We start from the raw sequence: 16,297 nt of genomic DNA, 5'->3' as shown, positions 1-16,297 counted from the left end.
AACAATGTTATATTACAAACAAAGAAATATTAATGAACATTACTATTTAATTTCAAAATATAATAATAATAAGAAATATGAGTAGAAATAAGATCTTATATCGAAATCTAATACTGGCGGAATGCATCAGATTCCGCTCAGCATGATATCGGAATGCAGTGGATTCCAATCTCCCTGTTGGAATGCATCAAGATTCCAATCAGCATGTCATGGGAATCCGGCAGTGCTAAGAGTAGTGTAACGAGGATACGCCATCACAAGGCATAAAAACATGACCTGTGTTGTTGGAATGCACCGGATTCCAATCAGCTCGATGCCTGACCCATAAGATTATACTGCCGGAATGCATACGATTCCGGTCAGTGACTCATGAAAAAGCATGTTTTTTACGTTGTTGGACTGCACCAGATTCCAATCAACACAGTACTGTCTTAATGATACATGTTGATAAATGTTCCTCCATCCTTAAGCGAAATAGTTCCCGTTTTTTATCGAAGGAATAAAATGCCGGCAAATTAAATTAGCTTGTATCTCTTAAATTAGATAGGCAAGTATTGCATTACGTATAGTGGCGAAAGTACATTCAAGACTGATGCAGCTATACAAGTCATTGTAGTGCGCGCACCAGATAAGAAGAGGATTATTTTTAGCAAAGTTTCGTCGACAAAGGGGTAAATAGAAAGGAACGTAGTGTCTGGATACTCTAGGGGGAACCGCAAAAAACAAGCGGCTGAGGATGTCCGCGGAATCAATTTCTCCAATAATGAGCTTATTCTCCGATTTTCCAGAGTGGGTAAGTTAATAAGAAGAAGTCTACTTCTGTATGGAGGAAGCCGGAGACTTGAGTCCCAATTAAGGCCGCGCAATGCAAATATCAAAAATTGCTTTTGAACTGACTCAATATATGCTTTTGAGAAACAGGGGACCAAACGCATGAGCAATACTCGAGTATTGGACGAACCAGCGATGTGTAAAGAACCTTAGTGAGGTACGGATCATCGAACTCTTTAGCCCATCTTTTAACAAATCCAAGTAAACCCAAAGCTTTGTTGGCTATAGATGAAATATGCATGTTAAAATTCAATTTCGGATCAAAAAGGACACCTAGATCATTTGCAATAGATATACGCTCCAAAGGCGTACCATCTATTACATAAGATTTCAATGCTGGCTTCACTCGGTGAAATGTCATATGCTTACATTTAGAGCAATTTAAAGCTAGTAAATTTGTTGTGCACCAACATTGGAACGAGTCCAAGTCGGCCTGAAGAAGATCCAAGGAACTCAAATCGGTAGGACAGTAAGTGTAGCAAAGTTTTATATCATCCGCATACATAATAGTATGGGAATATAATATTGTCTGTGGCAAGTCATTAATGAAGAGGGCAAAGAGCAAAGGGCCTAGATGACTTCCCTGGGGTACGCCGGAGGAAACTCCGAACGATTCCGACAGATTGCACTTGAACAGGACTTTTTGGGTCCGGTTAGAAAGATAGCTTTTCAGCCACATTAATAGGTGAAACGGAAAGCCCAGTAAATCAAGCTTATGAATAAGCAACTCATGGTTGACGGTATCAAATGCTTTGCTGAAGTCCGTGTAGATGACATCCGTTTGCTTGTTCGCTAAAAATCCTTCCATAACTATAGAGGTGAATACAAGCAAATTTGTAGTGGTTGACCTTTGACGAATAAAACCGTGTTGGCATGCAGATAAAAGACTAGAACACTGATATTGCAGTTGACTGGTGACAATCTGTTCAAAGACTTTAGGAATGACTGAAAGTTTAGCAATACCCCTGTAGTTTTCAACTTTTGACCTACTACCTTTTTTATGCAAGGAATATCGAAGGAATAAAATGCCGGCAAATTAAATTAGCTTGTATCTCTTAAATTAGATAGGCAAGTATTGCATTACGTATAGTGGCGAAAGTACATTCAAGACTGATGCAGCTATACAAGTCATTGTAGTGCGCGCACCAGATAAGAAGAGGATTATTTTTAGCAAAGTTTCGTCGACAAAGGGGTAAATAGAAAGGAACGTAGTGTCTGGATACTCTAGGGGGAACCGCAAAAAACAAGCGGCTGAGGATGTCCGCGGCATCAATTTCTCCAATAATGAGCTTATTCTCCGATTTTCCAGAGTGGGTAAGTTAATAAGAAGAAGTCTACTTCTGTATGGAGGAAGCCGGAGACTTGAGTCCCAATTAAGGCCGCGCAATGCAAATATCAAAAATTGCTTTTGAACTGACTCAATATATGCTTTTGAGAAACAGGGGACCAAACGCATGAGCAATACTCGAGTATTGGACGAACCAGCGATGTGTAAAGAACCTTAGTGAGGTACGGATCATCGAACTCTTTAGCCCATCTTTTAACAAATCCAAGTAAACCCAAAGCTTTGTTGGCTATAGATGAAATATGCATGTTAAAATTCAATTTCGGATCAAAAAGGACACCTAGATCATTTGCAATAGATATACGCTCCAAAGGCGTACCATCTATTACATAAGATTTCAATGCTGGCTTCACTCGGTGAAATGTCATATGCTTACATTTAGAGCAATTTAAAGCTAGTAAATTTGTTGTGCACCAACATTGGAACGAGTCCAAGTCGGCCTGAAGAAGATCCAAGGAACTCAAATCGGTAGGACAGTAAGTGTAGCAAAGTTTTATATCATCCGCATACATAATAGTATGGGAATATAATATTGTCTGTGGCAAGTCATTAATGAAGAGGGCAAAGAGCAAAGGGCCTAGATGACTTCCCTGGGGTACGCCGGAGGAAACTCCGAACGATTCCGACAGATTGCACTTGAACAGGACTTTTTGGGTCCGGTTAGAAAGATAGCTTTTCAGCCACATTAATAGGTGAAACGGAAAGCCCAGTAAATCAAGCTTATGAATAAGCAACTCATGGTTGACGGTATCAAATGCTTTGCTGAAGTCCGTGTAGATGACATCCGTTTGCTTGTTCGCTAAAAATCCTTCCATAACTATAGAGGTGAATACAAGCAAATTTGTAGTGGTTGACCTTTGACGAATAAAACCGTGTTGGCATGCAGATAAAAGACTAGAACACTGATATTGCAGTTGACTGGTGACAATCTGTTCAAAGACTTTAGGAATGACTGAAAGTTTAGCAATACCCCTGTAGTTTTCAACTTTTGACCTACTACCTTTTTTATGCAGGGGTATAATAAAAGACTGTTTCCAAAGTGCCGGGAATGACGCACTTTTTGGAAAGCTTGGCCAAACATATGACGCAAGTGAATGGAGATTATTTATTGGTAGTAACAAAGAAAGCCTTAAAGTAGTTTTATTACACAATGGCAATCAGAAGCCATTAATACCCATCGCACACGCCGTAAATATGAAGGAAACTTATGAAACCATGTCCAAACTTGTAAGATATATTCATTATGAAAAACACGAGTGGAAAATATGTAGCTTTACTAACTGGACTACAAGGTGGTTACACAAAATATTGTTGTTTTCTTTACCTTTGGGATAGCCGAGACCGAAGGGCACATTATGTAAGGAAGGACTGGCCAGCAAGAACCAATCACGAAGTAGGCACACACAATATAAAATATGCTGCTCTAATAAAAAAGGAGAATGTGATGTTTCCGCCATTACACATCAAGCTTGGATTAGTCAAGAATTTTGTTAAGGCGCTAAACAAAAATGAGTTACATTCAAACCATATTTCCAAAATTATCCGCTTCAAAAATTTCTGAAGGTGTTTTTGATGGTCCAAAAATCCGAAAACTACTACAGAGCTCAACATTCGAGACGTTACTATCACCCGATGAAAAGGCTGCTTGGAACTCGTTTAGGCTGATTGTTTCAAATTTTTTAGGAAATAATCGGGGTCCAAATTATAAGGAAATCATTTCTGATTTACTAACCAACTATTCGAAAATCGGTAAGTAGGAATATGATATGATTTTTGTATATTCATCACAATTGTAACCTCTAAATTACATATACATATAATTTCAGGTGCAAGCATGTCTCTAAAAATGCATTTCTTACACTCCCATTTGGATTTTTTCCTTTCAAATCTTGGTGATGTCAGTGACGAGCATGGAGAACGATTTCACCAACAGCTTAAGTCAATGGAGGAGCGTTATCAATGATTCTGGAACGAAAATATGATGGGGGATTATAATTCGTTTCTTATACGAGAATCAAATTCAGAAAATTACAGTAGACCAGCAAAAAGCAGAAATTATTTTTAAATATTTCAATTACTAAATTTTGTAGAATTTCTTTAATAAAGGTATCTTAAATAGCTAAATAAATAAAAATATTAAAAATACGTATTTTCCCTTCATTCACTTAATTGTTAATAATATTACCGTTTATCCATGGATTTGCATGAAATAAAGCTTGCCTGATTTGGAATGTTCACAGTTTTACGAGCATCTAATAAAAGTTGTAAGTTTTTGTCTCTTTCGATTTTTTACGAATTAAAGAATAAAAATGGAAATTTTTAATACAAAAAATCGATTCTTTATAATGTGATGCAAATAACTCTGAAACCAATAAGTATTTAAAAAAATGGTATTTAAACAATTTTAAGGTAATTTTATTTGCTATTATATGCTGTTTTCTCCAACAAAATCGGACAACCCGTTCCAGAGATATGACAAAATAAATGGATCTCCCTTTTCAAAAAAGGCAAATTTTAGAAAACAAAAAAAAAAAAAAAAAAAAAAAAACGTATCCATAGAATTTTAAATTTTGACCATTTTTATAATAAGAGGAATATAGCAAATAAAAAAAAAATAGTGGTGATCCAGGATAATGCAAAAAGTTTAATTTTGTAGAGCAGTGTTATTAGTTAGTGCTGTCGGATATATAACATATATTTGCTTGTCATTAGGGGGACTCATGTAACCGTATAAATGCCTTATAAAGTGTGTAAACGTATAAATTTATCTAGTTTACGCACGAGCTGTCAAATTTTGTATGAAAAATCATTTACACAATTTGTATAAATTTACGCGCACATTTCATTGTGTAAACGCGGTAAACTCAAAGGAATGCAACCTTGCAGACATTACAGACGGCATTTTCATCAAAAATCTCCAACATCAGCAAGAAAAGGCGTTTTAGTTTTGATTTTTCACTTAATCTTGGTATTTTTTAATTTGTATAACAATAAAAAAAATTTTTTTGGAAATAATACAGCTGAAAAACAATCAAGTTTATCAAGAGTATTACTAGGTGCGTTCATATAACCGCGTGTGTAAATGGATATAATTTTACACCTTATAAGTTTATATGCTATCATGAGTCCCCCTATTGAAAACTAGGTCACTAAGGCAGTAGCACACTAGGCCAGTAGAAAAAGTTGACTTTTTCTAATTTCGGGACTTATTCCTTTTGGGACTAGGAAGCTTGATGAATTAATGTTTGTGATGTTTGTTGTTAAAGAACAACAAGTCCTGCCCCCAGCCAACAAAGAAAGAACATGAAAAGGACAGAGGCCAAGCAGAATAAACAAAACTTCTTTCAAAAAAAAACTGTATGAATTTTTTTTTTAGAGAGAGGTTTCTTTTTTTTTGTTTTTTTGTAATTCTTATTTGCGTGTGAGTCTATTGGGTTGGGATTACACGAGGCTTCAGTAACATTCACAACGCGTCCCGTACCGATTTTGTGTTTTTACTTTTTTGGCAGCACTAATAAGACTGCCGTTGTCGTGCGGCCGGTTGCCATCCGGTTGTTTTCTGGTAACAGGAATTTTCCAGGATATGGTAATGTAGGATTGTGGTAACTAACTAATCACCACCGTATCGTCCTAATTGAAGCGGTTATCAATCGAGTAAAACGTAAGTATAACCTAAAACACTAAATGCTCCTAATTCTTTTTCTAATGAGTACTTGTTTTTGGCTTTCTCTTTGTTTCAGATTTTTCAAGAGATGCAGTATATTTGCACTACACTTGAGTCTGCGGAGCCCATTGAGGTGGTCGCAGCTATCCGCTATGAAGCGGCGAAGGGGCTCGGTGCCATGTTTTGTGCTCCGTACTAGGCGGATGCCCATTGTCGTGAGGGTACGTGGGAGAGCCACGAAGTGGTACGCTACCTTTTATCGCGGTTATGAAGGAGTGTTATAGCTGAGCGGCTTGTAGAACTGCGCCTGGGAGGAGAATATCGTTTAAGCTAATGCCATTCGCCGTAGGGCTTGAGGCATTGAATACGACGCGTACCTTTGTAGTGGTAATTTCTGCTTTAACAACGGCGTGATGGGGCAGGAAATAATTGTCCGAATCGTCGGATGGAATATTGTTTTTTATTTTTCTCATATGTCCGAGGGTTTCATATTCTGACAACACTCGAACATACTCCTTACCTAAGGCTGGTTTTTTGTTAGCCGCCCCTCATTTCGGAAGAATTGACAGCATGCGCGCTTCAGGGACTGTCCTAAATTAATATTGTTAGGGTAATCCTGCCTGAGTGGTAATGACATAGTGTACCTTCCATTCTCATTTCGTTTCGTGGTCTCTTTAAATAATTTTTCGCAATACCTTTCCTCTTCATTTAATATTTTATTTTTTGGCACATTTTCTACCTCCCAGAAAGCTTTTAATTGGTTGTCTAACGCAACCTTGTTGTAAAATGACATGAGGCTCTTCGTTGGACTAGGTACTTCGGTGCGACCGGTTAGTATCCAACCGAACACTGTCTCTTGGGCCAAAAGTGTGTTTAGTATGTTCTTTTTCAGACCGCTCATTATAATTTGGGAATATATGTCTCCGCCAAGAATATGGTCTACGTCTTCGTTGACGTAAAACCTCTTGTCTGCCAAAACCAAGTCTGGGAATGTCTGCATAATCATTGCGTTGATATGGCAGGATGGAAGATTCCCAGTGAGTTTAGCTAGAACAAAACCGGGTATAGTCAGGCTGTAGCAGGGATCCACTGGTGAACGTAATTCAATGTTGGATGGTACTTTCACCTGAGCTGACACCGCAGTTGTGATACCTGAAACCTGGGCATGCATTTTTCTCGCTGGCAAATTGATTCTACGTTTCAGTATTTTAGTTATAAAGGAACATTCAGACCCAAAATCAATTAATGCCCGCGCGGAGAAGTCGGTACCATTATGGTGGATGTGAACGCGAGCAGTTTCTAATAGCACACCTGTGCTGGAATTGGCATGGCAGGATTTGTCCTTCTGGTTCGCAGAGGAATGTGGTTGCCCCGATCTCCGTCCTTTCCGTGCCTGTGCAGAAGTTGAGGGGATATTATCCGCATCTTTAAACGGATTGCGCACCACAGTTTGCTGAAGTATATCAGCATACAGGAGCGTGTGGTGACGAGAGTGGCACTTCGAACAGTTGTAAGAGCTGGTGCACCTCGTCACTGTGCGTCCTGGGGATAAACAGTTGAAGCAGCCATTTGTGGATTTAATGAATTTGATTCTATCCACTGGCGTTAATTCGACAAAACGTTTACAATTTCGTAATCTGTGCTCTCAGGATTTGCACATTTTTACAGAATAACTTTGGTGTCGGTCTGGATACCTCTGTTTGAAAGGCACCCAGTCTTTTTGAGGAGATTTCTGCTATCTGCCGGGTAAAATTTGTTTTTTGCAATTTTGAAGTGGCATGCCCTGTAAAGCCATACTCGTTTCAAGTGTCTGAAACCGGTTATATAAGAATTTGTCCATATCCTCCCACTTGGATATGTCGGTTTTATGGTCAATGCTCTGCTCCCATAGAGCCAACGTACTCTCAGGTAATTTTGTCGAGCATAAATAGGTTGTAATGGCATCCCAATTTGAAACATCTATTTGATGGCTTTTTAGGGATGCTAAACAATTGTTTATGTCGGGCTGTAACGTTTTAATGGAGCTGCCGCACTCGCTTTCTACCTTTTTTAAATAAAAACAAGTAAGGAAGGTTAAGTTCGGGTGTAACCGAACATTACATACTCAGTTGAGAGCTATGGTGACAACATAAGGGAAAATAACCATGTAGGAAAATGAACCGAGGGAAAACCTGGAATATGTTTGTATGACATGTGTATCAAATGAAAGGCATTAAAGAGTATTTTATGAGGGAGTGGGCCATTTAGGGTATAGCCATAAAGGTGGATCAGGGTTGACTCTAGAATGCGTTTGTACGATATGGGTATCAAATTAAAGGTGTTAATGAGTATTTTAAAAGGGAGTAATCCTTAGTTCCATAGGTGGACGCCGTTTCGAGATATCGCCACAAAGGTGGACCAGGGGTGACTCTAGAATGTGTTTGTAAGATATGGGTATCAAATTATAGGTATTAATGAGGTTTTTAAAAGGGAGTGGTGGTTGTTGTATAGGTGGTCGCCTTTTCGAGATATCGCCATAAAGGTGGACCAGGGGTGACTCTAGAATGCGTTTGTACGATATGGGTATCAAATGAAAGGTGTTAATGAGTATTTTAAAAGGGAGTAATCCTTAGTTCCATAGGTGGACGCCGTTTCGAGATATCGCCATAAAGGTGGACCAGGGGTGACCCTAGAATTTGTTTGTTCAATATGGGCATCAAACGGATGGTGTTAATGAGTATTTTAAAAGGGAGTGGGCCTTAGTTCTATAGGTGGATGCCGTTTCGAAATATCGCCATAAAGGTGGACCAGGGGTGACTCTAGAATGTGTTTGTACGATATGGGTATCAAATTAAAGGTATTAATGAGGGTTTTAAAAGGGAGTGGTGGTTGTCGTATAGGTGGTCGCCTTTTCGAGATATCGCCATAAAGGTGGACCAGGGGTGACTCTAGAATGCGTTTGTACGATATGGGTATCAAATGAAAGGTATTAATGAGTATTTTAAAAGGGATTAATCCTTAGTTCCATAGGTGGACGCCGTTTCGAGATATCGCCATAAAGGTGGACCAGGGGTGACCCTAGAATTTGTTTGTACAATATGGGTATCAAAAGAAAGGTGTTAATGAGTATTTTAAAAGGGAGTGGGCCTTAGTTCTATACGTGTACGCCTTTTCGAGGTATCGCAATAAAGGTGGACCAGGGGTGACTCTAGACTTTGTTTGTACGATATGGGTATCAAATGAAAGGTGTTAATGAGTATTTTTAAAAGGGAGTGGGCCTTCGTTCTATAGGTGTTCGCCTTTTCGAGATATCGCCATAAAGGTGGACCAGGGGTGACTTTAGAATATGTTTGTACGATATGGGTATCAAATGAAAAGTTTTAATGAGTATTTTAAAAGGGCGTGGGACTTAGTTCTATAGGTGGACGCCTTTTCGAGATATCGCCATAAAGGTGGACCAGGGGTGACTCTAGAATAAGTTTGTACGATATGGGTATCAAATTAAAGGTATTAATGAGAGTTTTAAATGTGAGTGGTGGTAGTTGTATATGTGAAGGCATTTTCCAGATATCGACCAAAATGTGGACCAGGGTGACCCAGAACATCATCTGTTGGATACCGCTAATTTATTTATATATGTAGTACCTGCCAAGATTTTAAGGGTTTTTTATTTCGCCCTGCAGAACTTTTTTAATTTTCTTCTACTTAATATGGTAGGTGTCACAACCATTTTATAAAGTTTTTTCTAAAGTTATAGTTCGCGTCAATAAAACAATCCAATTACCTTACCATGTTTCATCCCTTTTTTCGTATTTGGTATGGAATTATGGCATTTTTTTCATTTTTCGTAATTTTCGATATCGAAAAAGTGGGCGTGGTCATAGCCGGATTTCGTTCATTTTTCATACCAAGATAAAGTGAGTTCAAGTAAGCACGTGAACTAAGTTCATTAAAGATATGCCGATTTTTGCTCAAGTTATCGTATTAACGGCCATGCGGAAGGACAGACGGACAACTGTGTATAAAAACTGGGCGTGGCATCAACCGATTTCGCCCATTTTCATAGAAAACAGTTAACGTTATAAAATCTATGTCCCTACCAAATTTCAAAAGGATTGGTTAGTTTTTGTTTATGGCGTTAAAAGTATCCTAGAAAAATTAAATGAAAAAGGGCGGAGCAACGCCCATTTTGAAATTTTCTTTTATTTTTGTATTTTGTTGCACCATATCATTACTGGGGTTGAATGTTGACATAATTTACTTATATACTGTAAAGATATTATATTTTTTGTTAAAATTTTACTTTAAAAAAAATTTTTTTTTAAAAGTAGGCGTGGTCCTTCTCCGATTTTGCTAATTTTTATTGAGCGTACATATAGTAATAGCAGTAACGTTCCTGCCAAAGTTCATCATGATATTTCAACGACTGCCAAATTACAGCTTGCAAAACTTCTAAATTACCTTCTTTTAAAAGTGGGCGGTGCCACGCCCATTGTCCAAAATTTTACTAATTTTCTATTCTGCGTCATAAGTTCAACTCATCAACCAAGTTTCGTCGCTTTATCTGTCTTTTGTAATGAATTATCGCACTTTTTCGGTTTTTCGAAATTTTCGATATCGAAAAAGTGGGCGTGGTTATAGTCCGATATCGTTCATTTTAAATAGCGATCTGAGATGAGTGCTCAGGAATCAACATACCAAATTTCATCAAGATACCTCAAAATTTACTCAAGTTATCGTGTTAACGGACGGACGGACGGACATGGCTCAATCAAATTTTTTTTCGATCCTGATTATTTTGATATATGGAAGTCTATATCTATCTCGATTCCTTTATATATGTACAACCAACCGTTATCCAATCAAACTTAATATACTCTGCGAGCTCTGCTCAACTGAGTATAAAAAAATTTGAAGCTGTGAATTTGCGAGAATCCGTTTATTCTCATATCTCTAGCATAAGTTTTTCCAGGCTGTCTCCTAGCCTTCATTTGTCAGGGGACATTTCTTGACGATGTCCTTTGCCTCACTTTTCCAGTGGGCTTAATTGATTGTTGTTTCTGTAGATGGCCGTGAACAGGTCACGAAATGTTGGCCAAGATAGGTAGTCACCCTTGAATACCTCCGTATCGCAAGCTGGCAGGCGGATACTATGTTCACGCGCGCGCTCTCCTTCGGGTCGAACGTCACCATCTTTTTCCTGCTTCAATTTAGCTTTAAAGTTCAGCCATGTTGGACATGCATAGCAGGAATACGGCATATGCCGCTTTAGGTTTTATTTTTACCGCTGAAATCTTTCTGCGTCAAGCGTGTCAGAGTCGAGTAACTCATCGAAGGCGGTCTCTGCTTTTGTCCACTTAGCTTGCAACTCCTTTTGCTGTATTGCTAGATTGTGTACTGTGTGCAGAGCCGCACTTATATCATTAAAGTCGGCCTCGAACTTGGTTATTCGATCAGCCAACCTGATGTAAGCTTCCATATTCATGGATGAAAAGTTGTGAGACTTAAGTAGGATATCGAAAAAAAATCGGTAGGTGCTACCACCGATCAAGTCGGTAGTGGCTACCGAAAAAATCGAACTTTCGAGAATACTTGTACTTTGTACCAATTATTTGAAGTACTTAGTACAAGTATACATTCAGAGCTCGAATTTGTTGTTACGATCAGTGACTGAAAACCATTTTCAATCAAGCGATAACTATTATTACTAAAAATTATAATTATGAATCTAACGTGTACTATTTGCCGCTAGTTCGCATAGCCCATTAATCCAATCTACCATTTCAGAGCTTTTTTCATTTAAAAAATGAGTCTCGATCACGGATCATAGGTCTGCTTACGATATACCTCTCGGAAGGTTTAGGACGAGCTTTTCTTTCAATTTACGTCGTGCCACTTTTTTAATTTTACCTACAAATTATCAATGCCCGCGCAGAAATGCACTGAGTGTTTGTCTAATCACTGACGATGGGCCACCAGGGCTAGAAATCTTTTTGAAAACTATTTTCGTTAGGCTTTCCTGGACTTGAACCCAGAATCCTAGGTGCGATAGGCTAACACACTACACTATGGCGGCCAGTTTTATAGGCTTGTACCTAGTTATGTGCACCTATAAAACGGTAATATTTGCTTTTCAAATCATTAAAAAATTGTATTTTTAACACGCTTATATTAGCTTCACTTTGCATGTATGTTTGTTTGTAACACTCCACTAGGCGCGCAAAGGAGAGTTACAAACATGCTTTTATAGTAAGGGGACTCATTTAACCTTATAAATGCCTTATAAATGTGTAAACGTATAAATTTATTTAGTGCTTAAAAAAACTGTAAAATTTCGTATGAACAAGTAAAGGTGTCTAAGTTCGGGTCTAACCGAACATTATATACTAAGCGGAAGCTTCAATTGTACATTTCATTTCAGATAAATTACTTTTCTACATAACCGCCCGTTTAAAAGTAAAATTTCTCCCAATTTCCTCTTACAGTAAAACTTGATAAGTGAAATAGCATTGATTCAAAACTATTTTTTGCTAAGTTATAGCTTATTTTTCTAGTCTACGACCCTTTTAAACTTGTTTTATACCCAAGTTGCCGTCGTTTTTTACCGATTCCGTCCATTTTTCTAGAAATATTTTCTGCTATAAGGAAAATATGTGTACACAATTTCATTACATGTTAATTTTCTTCGAGTTACGGCTCCCGAAACATAGAAAATTTTGTAGTCATAAAAGGGGCGGTGCCACACCCATTTTCAAAAATTTTAGTGTTTCCAATTTAATGTTATAATTCAATTTAGAAAGTAAAATGCTATTGATACAAAGCTTTTTTTTGCTAAGATATAGTTTATTATTTTCGTCTACGACCCTTTTAAAAATCTTTTATATAAAAGTGGGCGTGGTCTTTAACCGATCTCGTCCATTTCTTCTAGAAATATTTCCTCCTATAAGGAAAATATGCGTACCCAATTTTGTCACGATATGTAAATTTTATGGCTCCCGAAACATAGAAAATTGCTTATTCATAAAAGGGGCGGTGCCACGCCCATTTTTTAAAATTTGAAGTTTTTCCTATTTATTGTAATAAATCCACTTGGGAAATGACCACGACCCTTTAAAAAATTTCTTCCACGACCCTTTCGTTAATTTCAAAGCATTCCCTATAGCAAAGGCAACCTCTCTACCGAATTTTGTTACGATAGGTTCAACGATATTTGATTTATGATTAATAATATTTGTAAAATTGATTTTATCAAAGTGGGCGGTGCCACGGCCATTTAAAAATTTTTTTTTTCAAGTTTTTTTTCATTTTTTCAAGAGTCTCAATATCAGTCCACACGTCAAATTTCAACATTCTAGGTGTATTATTTACTAAATAATCAGGTTTTTTGTGTTTTCCAAAATGTTATATATATAAAAAGAGGGCGTGGTTAACATCCGATTTCGCTAATTTTCAATACCAATCTATTCTGGTCGAGTCCAGATAAGCTCGTGTACCAAATTTGGTGAAGATATCTCAATATTTACTCAATTTTTCGTGTTAACGGACAGACGGACCGACGGACCGAAGGACGAACGGAATGGCTCAATCAAATTTTTTTTCGATACTGTTGATTTTGATATATGGAAGTCTATAGCTATCTCGGTTCTTTACACCTGTACAACCAACCGTTATCCAATCAAAATTAATATACTCTGTGTGCAAAGCACGCTGAGTATAAAAATCATTTACACAATTTGTATAAATTTACGTGCACATTTCATGGTGTAAATGCGGTAAACTCAAAGGAATGCAACCTTGCAATCATAACAGCCGTCATTTTCATCACAAATTTCGTACTTCAGCTAGTCATTTACAAGAATATCTTAGTGAAGACGTTTTAATTTTTAATTTAATTTTTTACCTAGTCCTGGCATTTTTTAATTTGTATAATAATCACAATTTTTTTAGTAATAATACAGCTGATCGACAATTAAGTTTTTAAAGAATATTACTAGGTGGCTTCATATAACAGCGTGTGTAAATGGATATAATTTTACACCTTATAAATGTATATGTTTTAATGAGTCCCCCTAGTAAAAAAACTAAAAAACACGATTTTAAATAATATCCAACTAAAAAGTTAAAAAAAAATTTTCAAAATAAATTTAAAACAATAATGAACGAAAAATACTAGTATTAGTGTGAAAAAGGGGTGGGCGCTTTGTGCCATATTTTTCGTATATCGAGCGCCCGATGCTTTTTTTTTACAATAACCCTAGTATTTTTGGTTCATTATTGTTTTAAACTTGTTTTGAAAATTATTTTTAACTTTTTAGTTCGTTATTTTTTAAAAGCGTGTTTTTTAATTTTTTTAAACTATATTTATTAGAAACGAGTACCTTCATAACACTTTGAAAATCATTTTGGGGATGATGGTAATTATTTTATGTGTACTTAATAAGCGAAACATTGCTCATATTGCTTTACCCAATTGGTTTTGTTATTGTTATTATTACATAAGTAATCCACAGAATTAACAAGTAAGGAAGGAACATTACATACTCAGCTGCCAAATTACTGCTTGCAAAACTTTTAAATTACCTTCTTTTAAAAGTGGGCGGTGCCACGCCCATTGTCCAAAATATTACTCATTTTCTATTCTGCGTCATAAGGTCAACTCACCTACCAAGTTTCATCGCTTATCCGTCTTTGGTAATGAATCGCACTTTTTCGGTTATTTGAAATTCTCAATATCGAAAAGTGGGGGTGGTTATAGTCCCATTTCGTTTATTTTAAATAGAATCTGAGATGAGTGCGCATGGAATTTACATACCAAATTTCATTAAGATACCTCAAAATTTACTCAAGATATCGTATTTACGGACAGACGGACGGACATGGCTAAATGAATTTCTTTTTTCGCCCAGATCATTTTGATATATAGAAGTCTATATCTATCTCAATTAGTTTATGCCGTTACGGGGTACCGTTATGCGAACAAAATTAATATACTCTGTGAGCTCTGCTCAGCTGAGTATAAAAACATATAGAATTAGTATGTACCTAAAGGTGTATTAAGAGATAGCAACAAAAAGGCAATACTTAGACACCAATTGCGAAACGAGCAGCGGGGCTTTCATATTCTGAGTGGATATGCCTTTACACTAGTATAAAGTATGAATATTGGAGATTTTCGAGTACAATACTCAGCTCCCGAGAAGCTAGCTGATGAAGTGGAATTCAGAAACAGTGCTAGTAACCATCGCCATTTGAAAACTTTGTAATTTTTCTCTAATATCAATGGTAATTATTTTAACAAACAAAAGTATTTTTTTTTCTGTTTTCGGCATTTCAAAAGCTTCAGAATTCCGTTAACCTAAATTCGTTGCTTCGTTTCGTTCACAATAAATTAGCAAAGAATTGAAAATAATTCATCGGGAATTGAAATCGGAGTAATCGCTACCAAGTACCAGCATAATTGTACCTCGGAATAAAATTTTTAATTACCTAAAACTGGACAGCGGACACCCCATAAACTTTCATATGAAACAGCGTGTACCATTTTAATCGCACTTTTTTGTGTACCCCATTTTTACTGATCTATTTATAAGTTTCATTTGTATTCACTCTTAATTTAAATACCCTTTCTACTGCTTGCCGTTCATATATATATAACTTCGACTGTAGGTACTGGAGGTTTCAAAGTAAATGTCACCAAGTGACAGTTATTGTTATTACTGTTATCAGAGGACAACTTATTTCAAAATGTGGTTATAAAAGGAGTATACAAAGAAATGTACATCGAAAAATAAATGTTGATCAGTGATTTTTGTAATAAACCCGATATTTTTTACTGTCCCTGATTGTAACGATAGCTGTGTATTTTTGTGTAAACATTCATGCACACAGCCTTGTACTCATAAATATAAAATATGTAATATACATACAAAAATTTTATTATATTAAAAATCATTTCACTCATGACCAGACGAAGAATTCGACGCAGCTTCAACCACGTTCACAAACAGAAGGAGCAGAAAAATATAATGACTCATCACCAACATTAGAAGGCGACACACTGTCCTCCCTTCCCCAAGCGTCTTTCAATTACATAAATTCCATTGTCGGTAGCGGTGTTATTGGCGTTCCATATGCACTTCATAGAGCTGGGTTTGGCTTAGGACTACTTTTACTGACACTAGTTGCTTATATTACGGATTACTCACTCATTTTAATGGTAAGTTTAATGTTCTCTTTATTTAGCGATAGCAGCAAAGTCGATAGTTTTGATGAAATTAAATTATGACTTGCGTTATTTTTAATACTAATATGAATTTCTTCTAGTTAAATTTAAAATAATACAATCTGTACTTTTAGGTAAGATGTGGTCACATATGTGGAAGATTTAGCTACCCTGGAATTATGGAAGCAGCGTATGGGAAATATGGATACTATCTTTTATCGATGTTGCAATTCATGTATCCATTTCTGGGTAAGTT

The 16,297-nt window shown here is 36.7% G+C and overlaps 1 protein-coding gene across 3 annotated transcripts in view; it reads left to right on the top strand.

Moving 5' to 3' along the window:
- The window catches only part of LOC137244369 (putative sodium-coupled neutral amino acid transporter 11), a 506,082-nt gene that overhangs the window by 173,524 nt on the left and 316,261 nt on the right, over positions 1–16,297 (top strand). For all 3 annotated transcript variants that reach the window (XM_067773289.1, XM_067773290.1, XM_067773288.1), the window contains 2 exons: positions 15,787–16,035; positions 16,176–16,290. In XM_067773289.1, coding sequence (XP_067629390.1) covers positions 15,787–16,035; positions 16,176–16,290 — 364 coding nt within the window. The remainder of the gene's footprint in view (positions 1–15,786; positions 16,036–16,175; positions 16,291–16,297) is intronic.

Source organism: Eurosta solidaginis, chromosome 3 (genome assembly GCF_040869045.1).
Source record: "Eurosta solidaginis isolate ZX-2024a chromosome 3, ASM4086904v1, whole genome shotgun sequence".
In the NCBI taxonomy this organism is placed as follows: domain Eukaryota; kingdom Metazoa; phylum Arthropoda; class Insecta; order Diptera; family Tephritidae; genus Eurosta; species Eurosta solidaginis.
This window is presented reverse-complemented; position numbering and strand designations above follow the sequence as displayed.